Source organism: Macaca nemestrina, chromosome 15 (assembly GCF_043159975.1).
Source record: "Macaca nemestrina isolate mMacNem1 chromosome 15, mMacNem.hap1, whole genome shotgun sequence".
In the NCBI taxonomy this organism is placed as follows: Eukaryota; Metazoa; Chordata; class Mammalia; order Primates; family Cercopithecidae; genus Macaca; species Macaca nemestrina.
Genome location: NC_092139.1, coordinates 1,928,111 through 1,943,785, shown reverse-complemented (window position 1 = coordinate 1,943,785; position 15,675 = coordinate 1,928,111). Strand labels below are relative to the sequence as shown.

Here is a 15,675-nt window from a genome sequence, read left to right as displayed (position 1 = left end):
CCTACCACAGTCCCCCACCCCCTACCACAGTCCCCAACCCCTACCACAGTCTCCACCCCCTACCACATTCCCCCCCCACCACAGTCCCCCACCCCCTACCACAGTCTCCACCCCCGCCACAATCTCCACCCCCTATCACAGTCCCCACCCCCTACCACAGTCTCCACCCCCTACCACAGTCTCCACCCCTACCACAGTCCCCAACCCCCTACCACAGTCTCCACCCCCTACCACAGTCTCCACCCCTACCACAGTCCCCACCCCCTACCACAGTCTCCACCCTCACCACAGTCTCCACCCCCTTCCACAGTCCCCACCCCCTACCACAGTCTCCACCCCCTACCACAGTCCCCCACCCCTGCCACAGTCCCCCACCCCTGCCACAGTCCCCCACCCCTGCCACAGTCCCCAACCTCTACCACAGTCCCCAACCTCTACCACAGTCTCCACCCCCTACCACAGTCCCCACCCCCTACCACAGTCCCCCACCCCCACCACAATCTCCACCCCCTACCACAGTCTCCACCCCCTACCACAGTCTCCACCCCTACCACAGTCCCTGACCCCCTACCACAGTCTCCACCCCCTACCACAGTCTCCACCCCTACCACAGTCCCCACCCCCTACCACAGTCTCCACCCTCACCACAGTCTCCACCCCCTACCACAGTCCCCACCCCCTACCACAGTCCCCCACCCCCGACACAATCTCCACCCCCTACCACAGTCCCCACCCCCTACCACAGTCTCCACCCCCTACCACAGTCTCCACCCTTACCACAGTCCCCGACCCCCTACCACAGTCTCCACCCCCTACCACAGTCTCCACCCCTACCACAGTCCCCACCCCCTACCACAGTCTCCACCCTCACCACAGTCTCCACCCCCTACCACAGTCCCCACCCCCTACCACAGTCCCCCACCCCCGCCACAATCTCCACCCCCTACCACAGTCCCCACCCCCTACCACAGTCTCCACCCCTACCACAGTCCCCGACCCCCTACCACAGTCTCCACCCCTACCACAGTCCCCACCCCCTACCACAGTCTCCACCCCCTACCACAGTCTCCACCCCCTACCACAGTCCCCACCCCCTACCACAGTCTCCACCCTCACCACAGTCTCCACCCCCTACCACAGTCCCCAACCCCTACCACAGTCTCCACCCCCTACCACAGTCCCCACCCCCTACCACAGTCTCCACCCCCTACCACAGTCCCCACCCCCTACCACGGTCCCCACCCCCTACCACGGTCTCCACCCCCTACCACAGTCCCCACCCCCTACCACAGTCTCCACCCCCTACCACAGTCTCCACCCCTACCACAGTCCCCACCCCCTATCACAGTCTCCACCCTCACCACAGTCTCCACCCCCTACCACAGTCCCCACCCCCTACCACAGTCCCCCACCCCCTACCACAGTCTCCACCCCCTACCACAGTCCCCCACCCCCTACCACAGTCTCCACCCCCTACCACAGTCCCAAACCCCCTACCACAGTCTCCACCCCCTACCACAGTCCCCCACCCCCTACCACAGTCTCCACCCCCTACCACAGTCCCCCACCCCCTACCACAGTCTCCACCCCCTACCACAGTCCCAAACCCCCTACCACAATCTCCACCCCCTACCACAATCCCCACCCCCTACCAGTCTCCACCCCCTACCACAGTCTCCACCCCTACCACAGTCCCCGACCCCCTACCACAGTCTCCACCCCCTACCACAGTCTCCACCCCTACCACAGTCCCCACCCCCTACCACAGTCTCCACCCCCTACCGCAGTCTCCACCCCTACCACAGTCCCCGACCCCCTACCACAGTCTCCACCCCTACCACAGTCCCCACCCCCTACTACAGTCTCCACCCCCTACCACAGTCCCCACCCCCTACCACAGTCCCCAACCCCTACCACAGTCCCCACCCCCTACCACAGTCTCCACTCCCTACCACAGTCCCCACCCCCTACCACAGTCTCCACCCCCTACCACAGTCCCCACCCCCTACCACAGTCTCCACCCCCTACCACAGTCTCCACCCCCTACCACAGTCTCCACCCCCTACCACAGTCCCCACCTACTACCACAGTCTCCACCCCCTACCACAGTCTCCACCCCCTACCACAGTCCCCAACCCCCTACCACAGTCTCCACCCCCTACCACAGTCTCCACCCCCTACCACAGTCTCCACCCCCTACCACAGTCCCCACCTACTACCACAGTCTCCACCCCCTACCACAGTCTCCACCCCCTACCACAGTCCCCCACCCCCTACCACAGTCTCCACCCCCTACCACAGTCCCCCACCCCCTACCACAGTCTCCACCCCCTACCACAGTCCCAAACCCCCTACCACAGTCTCCACCCCCTACCACAGTCCCAAACCCCCTACCACAGTCTCCACCCCCTACCACAGTCTCCACCCCTACCACAGTCTCCACCCCCTACCACAGTCTCCACCCCCTACCACAGTCTCCACCCCCTACCACAGTCCCAAACCCCCTACCACAGTCTCCACCCCCTACCACAGTCTCCACCCCCTGCCACAGTCTCCACCCCCTACCACAGTCTCCACCCCCTACCACAGTCTCCACCCCCTACCACAGTCTCCACCCCCTACCACAGTCCCCCACCCCCTACCACAGTCTCCCACCCCCTACCACAGTCCCCACCCCCTGCCACAGTGCCCCGGGACGCAGACAGGGAGAGGCCCTCATAGCTCCCGGTGGCAATTCTGACCATGGGCAGTGTCTCCCTGCATGGTGGAGGCAGTGGCATCAGGGCCCCAACTGTGGCGCCTTCGGCCCCTCTGACCTTCCATGTGGTGTTCCTTGTGGGTGGGTGGCTGCAGGAGCCTGGGCTCTGCCTCCTGCCCTGTGTAGAGGCCTGGCAGGGGACCTGGCGGGCGACCCGCACACAGGCAGTGCTCATTCCTCAGGACTGGTGTGGAGGCTGAGGCTCCAAGAGCCAGGCCGGCTCCTGCCTGCGGTGTCTGCGGAGGCACCATTGACAGAGGATTGCGCTGCTATAAAATGGGTTTGAACACCAAGTCCAAGTGACCACAACAGTCACAGTTTCTACCTCGTCAAGACTTTTTCCTGCTGGGCTTGCAGCAGCTGCGGCGTCGGCTCCTTGGGGTCCGGGCAGAAGGGGGACATGGCCTGCCCAGGGCCCCAGCTCACTGGGAGGAGCCTATGGGTCTGGTCTAGGCCCCAGCCACGCTCCGCCAGGTCCCTGGGGACCTCGTGTGCCTGCTGTGGCCGCCTCTGCCCGGCAGACAGACCCCTTTTTAGACGTGAATCCCGAGAAGCCTCCAGGACACAGCTGCAGATGCCCGTGCCTCCAGGGTGATGGTCATTCCAGGGTGATGGCCAGGGCTGTAGACACCACTGCCCCATGGGGAATAGCGGGCTGTTTTTTAGCCTCCAGGCAGGACATTCTACAGGTGGGGGCCGTGCCAGCAGCCTCAGGGCCTCCGAGAGATGTCAGGGCTGGCACTTGCCCTGCGGGTACTGCGCCTGTCCCAGGTGTGGGTGGGGCCTGGTGGCTGAATTTCCCTTTTGCTTTAAACTCACAGGAAAGCCTCCTGCTTTTCTGCCCCTTGGGCAAGTTCTCACTTACACGGCCATGTGAGCACGTGGACGTTTTTTAAAGGGGTTCATAGCAACTCCCGGACATGTCCTAATTTCACAATCCCAGGAGAAGGTGATTAGATGAGCTTTTGCATCTTTGACTCCACTGTGATGGAATTATCCTGCGATTGTGCAAAAATACCCGCACGAATTCACGGGTGTTACAAACAATGCCAAACCTAACGGGACTGCACTACCCACAAGGGGAGACTGCACAGAGCCGTCGGGCCCAGAGGCTGTGAACCTGAGCTTGGTCTATGGGCCTGTGTCTGGGAGGCTGTGTTCACAGAGGCCCTTGGTACAGCACAGATGGGGATGTGGGGATGTGTTTACCATTCCTGGGCCCAGGGCAGGCTTACTTTAGGGATTCTTGTCATTCCTCTAATCCAGAGCCTTTTCTCCACTCCCAGGGTCCGGGAGGCACCGCAGGCCCTAAGGGAGACCAGGTGAGCTGGGCGCAGGCCGGGGCAAAAGGAATGATGGCAAAGCTGCACGGCTTCTCCCAGACCCTGCCTGCCCTGGCTCTGGCCCTGGCTGTGTTTTCAGGACGCTGAGCCTCCTTTCCCCTCTTGCTGTCTCCGTCGGTCGCCCTTTCTGGCTCCTGCCACTCCTGCTTAGGACAGCGGCAACAGCACTGGGCACCCAGCCCCCAGGCATGCCCCAGCGTCCCCCGCTGCCTTCCTGGGTGCAGACGGCTGGCCAGAGTGTCCCTGCATGGCCCTGGGTGCAACAGAAGCTACTTCTGGTACAGGAGGCACCAACAGGGACCCTCAAAAGGACGGAGGTGTTTCCTGCTGTCCTTTTGGAGAACGAACAGAGGGAAGGGGCTAGGCTCTGCGTGTGTTTCGCAGGCAGATTCGAAATGCATTTCTGCTCTTCCAAGCACTTCTCTCTCTGGAAAAGTGTCGGGGTGGCTGGGGCCGTGGTCGTGGCTGCCCTGCCCTCCTGCACTGCCTGCTCTGGGTGAGCGGGGCCGTGGTTTTTGTGGCTCCCCTGCAGTGCCTGCTCTCACTTCTGGGCACACGGCCTTTCCATACAGCTGGAGGGCCTGCGGCAATCGAACCCCCACGCTCCGTTCTGCTTGGCAGAAAAGCCTCATTATGCAAACAAATGTCTTCCCCTTTTTGGCCCCGCCTCTGCCTGCAGGTCTCCCAAGGCGGGTCCTGGGCTGCCTTTGGAGCTGATTAAAAGGCAGTGAGACCCTGAGGCCTGGGCTTTTGGCCTGGACCTCAGGATGAACATCACACCCACGGAGGCTTGAGAGCAGGGAGTTTAAGGCATGAAGTCTCTACTGATGCATGAACAGCTCTTTTAACTTTGGGGTGTATTGTTTTCAGGGCGTTGCAGGTTCCGACGGTCTTCCTGGGGATAAAGGAGAACTGGTGAGTAATTAGGTAACCTCACTGTCACCAATAGCTGGGAGCGAGGTCATCACTGTGGCCGGGGAGCAGTCCTGGGGACAGGGTCAAAATCTGCAGCTCTCGGTGGAAGAGCTGCAGCTCTGCTGGGCAGCGTGGGGATGGAGCAGGGTCGGGCAGAGGCCCTGGCCACTGGCCGTCCCTTAGCAAGAGGGCAGGGCCTGGCAGGAAAGCGAGGCGGCTCTGAAGCCTGACCTGACCAGGTCAGACCTGTGGGGCTCCCACACTCTGCCCCGTGGAGTGGCACCTGCCTGAAGCAGTCACAGCGGCGTTTTTGTTTTGTTTTCTTGTTTTTGTTTTTTTTGGGGGTTTTTTTTTTGAGACGAAGTTTTGCTCTGTTGCCCAGGCTGGAGCACAGTGGTGCGATCGTGGCTTACTGCAGCCTCTGCCTCTTTGGTTCAAGCGATTTTCCTGCCCCAGCCTCCCGAGTAGCCAGGATTACAGGCCCTCCCACAGCCGACTAATTGTTTATGTTTTCTGGGGGTTTTTGTTTGTTTGTTTGTTTGTTTTGAGACGGAGTCTTGCTCTGCTGCCCAGGCTGGAGTGCAGTGGTGTGATCTCGGCTCACTGCAAGCTCCGCCTCCTGGGTTCACGCCATTCTCCTGCCTCAGCCTCCCGAGTAGCTGGGACTACAGGTGCCCACCACCTCGCCCGGCTAGTTTTTTGTATTTTTAGTAGAGACGGGGTTTCACCATATTAGCCAGGATGGTCTCGATCTCCTGACCTCGTGATCCGCCCGTCTCGGCCTCCCAAAGTGCTGGGATTACAGGCTTGAGCCACCGCGCCCGGCCTGTTTGTTTTTGAGACGGAGTCTCGCTCTTTTGCCCAGGCTGGAATGCAGTGACGCGATCTCAGCTCACTGCAACCTCCCTACTTCAAGCGATTCTCCTGCCTCAGCTTCCTGAATAGCTGGGATTACAGGTACCTGCCACCACGCCCGGCTAGTTTTTGTATTTTTAGTAGAGACAGGGTTTCACCATGCTGGCCAGACTGGTCTCGAATTCCCGACCTCAGGCAATCCGCCCACTTCCGCCTTCCAAAGTGCTGAGAATACAGGTGCGAGCCACCCTGCCTGGCCTAATTTTTGTATTTTTAGTAGAGATGGGGTTTCACCATGTCGGCCAGGCTAGTCTCAAACTCCTGACCTCAGGTGATCTACCTGCCTTGGCCTCCCAAAGTGCTGGTATTACAGGCGCGAGCTGCCGTGCCAGGCCCACAGCTGGTTTTTAACTGAAGAAAACTCCACTTCCACAGACCTGAAACTCAGGTGAAGCATAAAATTAGGTTCTTGTTTGAGTCCCTTGATAGACAGATTTCTCCTTCTGGAGGTAACAAATGGAGGAGTCATGAGTCCGAGGGAAGGAGGGCCTTTCTGGCTTTCCCGAGGCCAGGGTTTTTAATCCGTAATTAAGTCTTTCCTTTGTGATTGGGTGAAATAGAAGCAGCCTAGCCTCAGGGACCCCAGTCTCTGGCAGACCCCCACAGTCCCGTGTAAACTTTTTGTGCCTCTGGCCAAAAGACCTTAGTTGTATGTGTTTCATGTCGTGAATTCTTTTTTTAATTTTTTTTTGAGACGGAGTCTTACTCTGTCCCCAGGCTGGAGTGCAGTGGTGGGATCTCAGCTCACTGCAACCTCCGCCTCCTGCGTTCAAGCGATTCTCCTGCCTCAGCCTCCCGAGTAGCTGGGACTACAGGTGCCCACCACCACACCCAGCTAATTTTTGTATTTAGTAGAGACGGGGTTTCACCATGGTGGTGGTCAGGCTGGTCTCAAACTCCTGACCTTGTGATCCGCCTGCCTTGGCCTCCCAAAGTACTGGGATTACAGGCATGAGCCACTGCGCCTGGCCCATTTCGTGAATTCGTAGACAACCCTGACAAATGGACCCTGGAAATCCCAGAAGCTGCCCTACCTGGCTACTGTTGCTTGTGGGGTGAGGGGCAGAGCCCCTGGCAGGCGTTTCGGGAAACCTAAGGCTTTGCTCTCAGCTACTCACACAGTCGAGCTGTACGAGGTGACCCCTACCCTCCTGGCCTCAGTGGGGCATGGTGCCCGGGCCCGGTTGGTCCCTCAGATGTGTGGTTAGGCTGTGTCAGTCCGTTTTCTGCTGCTGTAACAGAACACCACAGCTTGGGTAATTTACAAGGAAAAGAGATTCATGTGGCTCCTAGTTCTGGAGGCTGGGAAGCCCCAGACCAAGGGGCACATCCATCGAGGGCCTCACCACTGCGTGATTCCATGGTAGAAGGCAGAAGGGCCGAGAGGAGGTGCCAGAGCGGGGGAAGGGGCCCAACCCATCCTTTTCATGAGGAGCCCACTGTGGAGACAATGGCGTTAGTCTACTCCGGAGAGCAGAGCCCTTAAACCTAATCACCTCTTAAAGGCCCCACCTCTTTTTATTTTTTTTGAAATGGAGTCTCGCTCTGTCACCCAGGCTGGAGTGCAGTGGCCAGATCTTAGCTCACTGCAAGCTCCGCCTCCCTGGTTGACGCCATTCTCCTGCCTCAGCCTCCTGAGTAGCTGGGACTACAGGCGCCCACCACCTCGCCCGGCTAGTTTTTTTGTATTTTTTAGTAGAGACGGGGTTTCACCATGTTAGTCAGGATGGTCTCGATCTCCTGACCTTGTGATCCGCCCATCTCGGCCTACCAAAGTGCTGGGATTACAGGCTTGAGCCAGTGTGCCCGGCCAAGCCCCACCTCTTAACAGCATCGCAGTGGCCCTTCAATTCCAGCATGTGTTTTGGAGGAGACACTCAGCCCAGCCGACTGTGTGTTGACGCACCTGCGGCCAGTCATTTCTGAGGACCCGGCTGGAGGGGGTCCCAGGGTTTTAGGGCAGAGAGGTTCAGCCTAGCATTAGGCATGTTAGTAAGAAAAAGGAATGGAAATGAAGTAAGCGTGTGTAGGAGACAGCACCGCACAGCTACCAAAGTCACTCTTCCCGGGAAAGTAAATTTTTAAAAAGCTTCAATCAATCAACACAATCACAGCAATATAAAAAATGTATATAGAAGAACAGAAGGAAAGAACCACTGTCAATATTTGGATGTAGTCTAATAGCAGGTGTGTGGATGACTTGATTTATTTTATCCTCGACTGGCTACTTCCCACCCACCCAACAATACACACTTAGTTAAAACACACAACTCTTCTCTCCTCAGGGTGCCAGCGGCCCGGTCGGACCCAAGGGAGAGGTGAGTGCCCGGCCACTGTTCCGACGACACAATCCGTGGGTGCCTGCTGGCTTCCTGCCCACTGCTGGGCAACCAGGCGGCCCTGCAGGGCACTGCCCAGATCCGAGATTGTAAAAAAGCTTGCTCTGGTCAAGGCTGGGCAAGATGGCTCAGTGCCGGCCAGGAAAAGAGCATGTCAGGGTGGCTCTGGGCTCCTGGGCTCGCCCCTGACCCGCCGCCTTCTGTTTCTCTGCAGTCTGGCAGTCGAGGGGAGCTGGGCCCTAAAGGCATCCAGGGTCCCAATGGCACCAGCGGCGTTCAGGGTGTCCCCGGGCCCCCCGGTCCTCTGGGCCTCCAGGGCGTCCAGGGTGTTCCTGGCATCACGGGGAAGCCGGGCGTTCCGGTACGTCGCTTTTCCAGCTTTCACAGGATTGAGATCGTGTTTTTTCCTGAAGGAAGTTACTTTGCGGGGTGATGGTGGGAATGCCTTACAGAGGCTGCCACCCCCATGCTGACGAATGTGTGGGGTGAATTCCAGGGGAAGGAGGCCAGCGAGCAGCGCATCAGGGAGCTGTGTGGGGGGCTGATCAGCGGTAAGTCAGATACACGCACGGCTGCAGCAGGGCCTGTCCCCACCTAGGGTTCCCGTGCCTGGGGCTACACACAGCCTTCGCGCCACCACTTTCCAGCCAGACTGAGCCGCTAGCACTCACCCTGCCTCTTAGCCCTTGGGGGTCCACGTCCGCCTTGGCGTCTGCCCGTCCTCTGCACCAGAGGATGGCCCACTCTCCAGCCCCAGATTCAACCAGATGCCCGGCACGCAGCAGACGCCCTAAAGTCTACTGAATGCGATGGGTACAAGAATAGCGGAGTGTGCCCCTGTGGCTGGCAGGGCAGGTCCCCAAACGCCCCCGAGGGCACTTCCTTCACCTTCCCATTCTCAGGCTTCTCAGGCTCCAAGGGGTTGGGGGTCCTTTCTAGCTTCGGCCTTCATCACCCCGAAGCAGTGAAACCATTTTCCATCAATCGGAAGGAAAACGTCCTTCTGGAAGGCAGCTCTGTGCAGATATTTCATGCTTCACATAACGACACTTTTGATGATCCTCTCTCAAGTAAACGCCTGCACCCTTGTTTTCCCAAAGAACAAATTGCACAGTTAGCCACGCACCTGAGGAAGCCTTTGGCACCGGGGTCCATTGGCCGGCCCGGTCCAGCTGGCCCCCCTGGACCCCCAGGACCCCCAGGCTCCATTGGTCACCCTGGCGCTCGAGGACCCCCCGGATACCGCGGTCCCACTGGGGAGCTGGGAGACCCCGGGCCCAGAGGTGAGTGGTCGACCCCACGACATGGTCACCCTGCTGTAAAAATCCCTGAGACTAACTTGTTAGTAGGCGCTGCTTCTGGTGCCTGCCAAGCGCCTTCAGTGGTAATGCCCGGAAGGCAGGGGCCCCTCATATTTTGGGGCCTAGCGCAGTTAACGCCTTAGTAATCCTGTGGGAACTGGAACATTTTTAAAATGTGATGTTTTTCTCAAATACCATTAGAACAATATTTGGCAGGGAGGTTGATTAAAACTGTGGCGAAGGCCGGGCAGTGGCTCCCGCCTGGAATCCCAGCACTTTCAGAGGCCAAGGTGGGCAGATCACAAGGTCAGGAGTTCCAGACCAGACCAGCCTGACCAACATGGTGAAACCCCATCTCTACTAAAAATACAAAAATTAGCCGGGCATGGTGGCACACGCCTGTAATCCCAGCTACTCAGGAGGCTGAGGTAGGAGAATCTCTTGAACCCTGGAGGCAGGGGTTGCAGTGAGCTGAGTTTGTACCATTGCACTCCAGCTTGGGCAACAGAGCGAGACTCCATCTCCATAAAAGAAAAAAAAAGTGAGGAATGGCCAGGTGCAGTGGCTCACGCCTATAATCCCAGCACTTTGGGAGGCCAAGGCAGGTGGATTACTGGAAGTCAGGAGTTCAAGACCAGCCTGGCCAACATGGTAAAACCCCGTCTCTACTAAAAATACAAAATTAGCCGGATGTGGTGGCATGCACCTGTAATCCCAGCTACTCGGGAGGCTGAGGCAGGAGAATCACTTGAACCTGGAAGGCGGAGGTTGCAGTGAGCTTAGATCACGCCATTGCATTCTGGCATGGGCAAAAAGAGCGAAACTCTGTCTCAGAAAAATAAAATGTGAGGAATGAATAAATAAGAGTTGCATTTATATTGACAAGATGCACCTTCATGAAAGCTGGCAGCATGTGAAAATTTCTGTTGCAAAAGGCAAACATACGAAATTCAAAGTTGTCTCCATATTAAGGGCTATGAAGAACACAGAAAGCTTTAATTTAGAAACAAGACGAAAATCACTGACATTCGCTGATCCTCCACGCGGCTGTGCAGTGTGCATGGCTGGCAGTATTGACTTGCCAGAAAGGCTTTGAGGTACCCAGGTGTAAACTGGGGAGCTCTGGAGGCATGGAAGACACACAATTGTGTTAACTGTTGGACACGAACCCTTACCAGAATTTTAAAATGTCAAGACGCCTTCCATCTGCAACATCCGGTCAGCTGCCCTTCAGCCCAAGTAAAGGATTTAAAGCTCACGATTCCAGTGGATCCCACCTTCCGGACCAGATAACGTCCTGCTTCCCAAAAATAGCTTAAGAAAAACGTTTCTAAAGGAAACTTAACTCTGCGAGTTTGTCTTCATCTCTGAGACGAAATTGAACTATTTAGCAAGGTGGTCGTGTTCCATAGTTAGTGATATTATTTCACTTATTTTAAAGATACTGAGATTGAAGATTTTCAGCACTTGAGTGTCAAATTCATTTTGTTGTCCATATGTCCAAATTATCAAATAACTTCCTGTTTTCCTGGAAACTTCTTTAAGTTATGACTTTCTCAGGCCATCTAGGCTAGTCTTATGCCACATGAGGGACTGCAATCTTCAAAAAGAGACCACATAAGATTTTCTCCAGATAGGGACCTGAACTCCTTCAAGACTTTGAAAATAAAATTCAGGCCAGGTGCAGTGGCTCACGCCTGTAATCCCAGCACTTTGGGAGGCCGAGGTGGGTGGATCACCTGAGGCCAGGAGTTCGAGACCAGCCTGACCAACATGGTGAAACCGCATCTCTACTAAAAATACAAAACTTAGCTGGACGTGGTGGCACGTGCCTGTAATCCCAGCTACTCAGGAGGCTGAGGCAGGAGAATCGCTTGAACCCAGGAGGTGGAGGTTGCAGTGAGCCGAGATCACACCACTACACTCCAGCCTGGGCAACAGAGCAAGACTTCGTCTCAAAAGAAAAAAGAAAAGAAAATTCAAAAAGCACATTAATGACCATTACCGATTCTCAGAGAGTGGTGTGGTGGAATTAGTGAGCAGAGACCACACTGACCCGTGTGCCTGACTGTCCTGACCGTCCTGGCTGTCCTGGCCGTCCTGACCGTCCTGACCGTCCTGGCCGGCCTCTGGGACGGCTGCACTTTTGTGCCCTGTGAAGATGGGCACGTCTGCGGCAGGAGCCGCTCCCTGGAGAGGTGCTTGGTGCCTCGGGCCATGGTCAGTGAAGCTGGCACGATGCCCAGAGCTGACCATGGGAACTGAATGTGAATATAAATGCACGCTTGGACCCACTGCAGGTCCTCGCTCAGAAGCCTCTGTTACTGCTGTGCCTCGAGCCCCCTCCCTGGAAAAGGAGCACCAGCAGGACCGCCTTCTGCCCCAGGGCACAGTAGGTCAGCCCGCGGCGTCGGGCCAGTCACGCCAGACACACTGGGCACCAGGGGCCACTGAAGCCCGCTGCCCTGCTGGGGAGGCCCACCCGAGTTCCCAGGCCATGGGCACCGCTCCCGCCCGTGGCCGTGCGTGATGTGCAGATGGGCAGTGACTGCCTCAACGTTGGCACCGCCAATCGCACCTGTGCTCATCAATTTCAGAAGGTAGCAGGATTGCAGGATTGAAACACACACACAAACACCAAGCAAAACAGAGTTGGTGCCGCTGCAATGACCATCAGACAAAACAGACCGGCTGTGTGATGCTGCCTGCCTTACGGGATCCCTGCGCTGACAAAGGCTCACTTTACCGGGAGCAAATCCTAGAGCGACCTGTATGCATCCAGCCTCGTGGCTTCCGGGCGCACAAAGCCAGGGTTGACACGGCTGGGCGTGGTGGCTCGGCCTGGAATCCCAGCACTTTGGGAGGCCAAGGCGAGAGGATGTCTTGAGGCCAGAAGTTCAAGACCAGCTGAGGCAATACAGTGAGACCCAATCTCTATAAAATTAGCCGGGCATGGTGGCATGCCTGTAATCCCAGCTACTCAGGAGGCTGAGGTAGGAGGATCCCTTGAGTCCAGGAGGTTGAGGCTGCAGTGAGCTATGATCACAACACTGCACTCCAGCCTGGGCAACAGAGAGAGATCCTGCCTCAAAAAAAAAAAATAGATGGTAACACACCCCTCTCCTCACCCAGCAAAACACAGATGTAAGATTTGAATGACGCAATTAGAGGGATGTGAAAATGCCCTTAGATGACCCATGGGTTGAAAATCATTTAAAATAGGATTATAAAATATTAATAAATAACTGCTTAATAGGCATAAATATTTTGAACAAAACTAAAATCCCATTCAAATTGGCTGCCGGAGGTCCGCGAGGTCGTTCAGCCGTGCAGGGCTCAGCAGCAGGCATATGTTCTGACGGCTGTGCCACTGGGCGGTTTCGCTGTGGGAACATCTGAGTTCACTTGCGCAAGCCCGGCCTCCCTCACCCCTGGGCCGTGTGCCAGAGCTGGGGCTTATGGCTGGAGACCTGCACAGCCTGTTACTGTGCTGGGTCCTGTGGGCGGTTCTAACACAGTGGTGGGTATCTGTGTTAAACACATCCAAACACGGGAGAGGTATGGTGAAAATTGGGTATGATAATCTTATGGGACCACCATCACCTATACGGCGGGTCGTTGACCTGCAGCCGTCCTGCGGCGCAAGACTGTGTACAGGTGGGCCCCTCTTGTCGGACCCCGTCAAGCCCTGTGTGTGTGACGTCTGTACTTCGGTAAAAAGCGGGAACCCTGTTTATTACAAAAGTCGATCAGACACCGCTGTGCTGTGGCTGCAACAGATACTCTAACCATGTGTCCGTGTCCACACCTCGTGACAGGAAGCCAGGGTGACAGAGGAGACAAAGGCGTGGCAGGAGCAGGGCTGGACGGGCCTGACGGAGACCAGGGGCCCCAAGGTACGAGTGCACGGCCAGCACGGCTTCACTGGGTGGCATCTCTTCCGCCATCTTGTAGCTTTATGTGGGGTGTGCTTGGGTTACGAATGGGTCTCTTTTCCTCTTCTCTTGGCAAAGCAATCTCAGAGGCAAGATTAGGAATTGTCTCAGTAACCACTGTAATACATAAAAGTTTAATCGGGGCTGGCGCGGTGGCTCACACCTGTAATCCCAGCACTTTCGGAGGCTGAGGCAGGTGGATAACCTGAGGTCAGAAGTTTGAGACCAGCCTGGCCAACATAGTGGAACCCCATCTCTATTAAAAATACAAAAATGAGCCGGGCATGGTGGCGGGCGCCTGTAATCCCAGATACTTGGAAGGCTGAGATAGGAGAATCGCTTGAACCCAGGAGGCGGAGGTTGCAGGTTGCAGTGAGCCGAGATCGCGCCACTGCCCTCCAGCCTGGCGACAGAGCGAGACTCTGTCTCAAAAAAAAAAAAAAAGTTTAATCAGTAAGCAGATCCTCCTGGATCTATTTTAGCTAAGTCGATTTGGTTAGATTCTGTTTAAGCTATTCAGTATCTATTTCAGTTAAATTCTGACAGAATTTTCTCTTAATTGACCTGTGCAGCCATTGAATGTTTCCATTTCTAATGTCAAAAATAAATGCTTTGTCACGGAGGGAGGCGCGCCAGGATCCCTGGCAAAGGCCATCCCCTTCCTGCCCCTGCCTTAGCCTGGTGCCTTCTCAAAACCAGGAGGCCTTAGGCTCCAAGGATGTGTGTGCCCAGGTGAGAAGGCTCCCGCTCCCACCTTTCCCTGGTTGCCCTGGAGCCCTGTCCTCCCCTCCATGCACTCACACTGCTCTCTGGGTGCCCCACGCTCCTGGGCTTTCTCCTTTGCTGACCTAGCTCTGCCTCTACCTGGTGTCCCAATGCGCAGGTGTCCCAGGCCCCCAGCCGCATCTCTCCACCTGTGTGGCTTTGAACAGCATCTGTGTGGCGCTTGCTGGTGGACAGCAGCCTCCCAGCTGTGCCATGACCACACCATTCTGGACTTTGTCACCTCATCTCAGTGAATGGCTCTGACACCCCGACTTAGGCAGTTGACTCCCTCTTCCCTCACACCCAGGCTTTCCCCCATGGTTCCACTGTCATCACTCACCAAAGCCACCCCGGGCCCCCTGCCCACTACAAATCCACTCCTCACTCACACAGCCCCCACCAAACCCGAGTAAGTCAGAGTGCGGGTGTCCTCAGGACGGCTCTGCACCCTTGCCTGGGGCTAGCCACGCCTGGCCTTCTCGGGGCACTCCCAACAGCCAGCCCCCCGGAGAGCCTTTGTGTGCCCTGTTCCCTCGGCCTCCCCGACCCCCCACGGCTGATGAAAGAGCAGGGCTTGCTTGCAGCTGGACGTCAAGTACCCTTGCTTTCAGTCCCGGCTGCAGCTGATCTCACCCTTCTGCTCTGTCCCAAGGACCCCAAGGCGTGCCCGGCACCAGCAAGGATGGCCAGGACGGTGCTCCCGGCGAGCCTGGGCCTCCCGGAGATCCTGGGCTTCCAGGTGCCATTGGCGCCCAGGGGACACCGGGGATCTGCGACACCTCAGCCTGCCAAGGAGCCGTGTTAGGAGGGGTCGGGGAAAAATCAGGCTCTAGAAGCTCATAAAATTCAACATAAGGAAATAAGCAAGTGACAAGAACGCCTGAAGCACAGTGGGGCGGTCATGAAGGAGCAGGGGTGTGGCAGGCTGGCGACGTCCAGGAGAGTGAGCGCCCCAGCTGCCCCTCGGCCGCCGACTGGACGCACAGGCCCTGCCAGCGAGCACCCTCATCGGGCTGTCGCCTGACCGCATACCTCAAAAGGCCCTAGCTGGTAAACATGTAAGCCCAGCATTTGAGAGAAGGTAGGGTGTTTGTATAAAACATTGTGTACAATTCCATGAGATGAAAAATATTCAGTAACTTGTTTACATAGCATTTGTGTAGAGACTGTGATCTCATCCCAATAAAATGATGTATTAAATCTTCAGATTAATGACTGGCTACAGAGTAACAAAAAATAAAGAATTTAATGTACAGTAAATTCTCTCCCATACAAAGGTGTAGTCTGATGTTTTGTGTACAAACTTGCATCTCCAATTAACAGTATTTATTGAGGGTGACTTTGTATTGCACTGACGTCTATTGCTATTACCTGTTGGGATAAATAAAGCCACTCATTTAAAAA

The 15,675-nt window shown here is 56.4% G+C and overlaps 1 protein-coding gene across 2 annotated transcripts in view; it reads left to right on the top strand.

The window, feature by feature from the left end:
• Positions 1-15,543, top strand: part of LOC105470727 (collagen type IX alpha 3 chain) — a 30,173-nt gene extending 14,630 nt beyond the window's left edge. The window contains exons 25-32 of one of the 2 annotated variants that reach the window (XM_071079072.1): positions 4,045-4,080; positions 4,972-5,016; positions 8,217-8,249; positions 8,485-8,631; positions 8,767-8,821; positions 9,371-9,553; positions 13,390-13,467; positions 14,924-15,543. In XM_071079072.1, coding sequence (XP_070935173.1) covers positions 4,045-4,080; positions 4,972-5,016; positions 8,217-8,249; positions 8,485-8,631; positions 8,767-8,821; positions 9,371-9,553; positions 13,390-13,467; positions 14,924-15,114 — 768 coding nt within the window. In that variant the 3' untranslated portion in view covers positions 15,115-15,543. The remainder of the gene's footprint in view (positions 1-4,044; positions 4,081-4,971; positions 5,017-8,216; positions 8,250-8,484; positions 8,632-8,766; positions 8,822-9,370; positions 9,554-13,389; positions 13,468-14,923) is intronic. The other variant, XM_071079073.1, reaches the window with a different exon arrangement.
• The last annotated feature ends 132 nt before the right edge of the window (positions 15,544-15,675 follow it).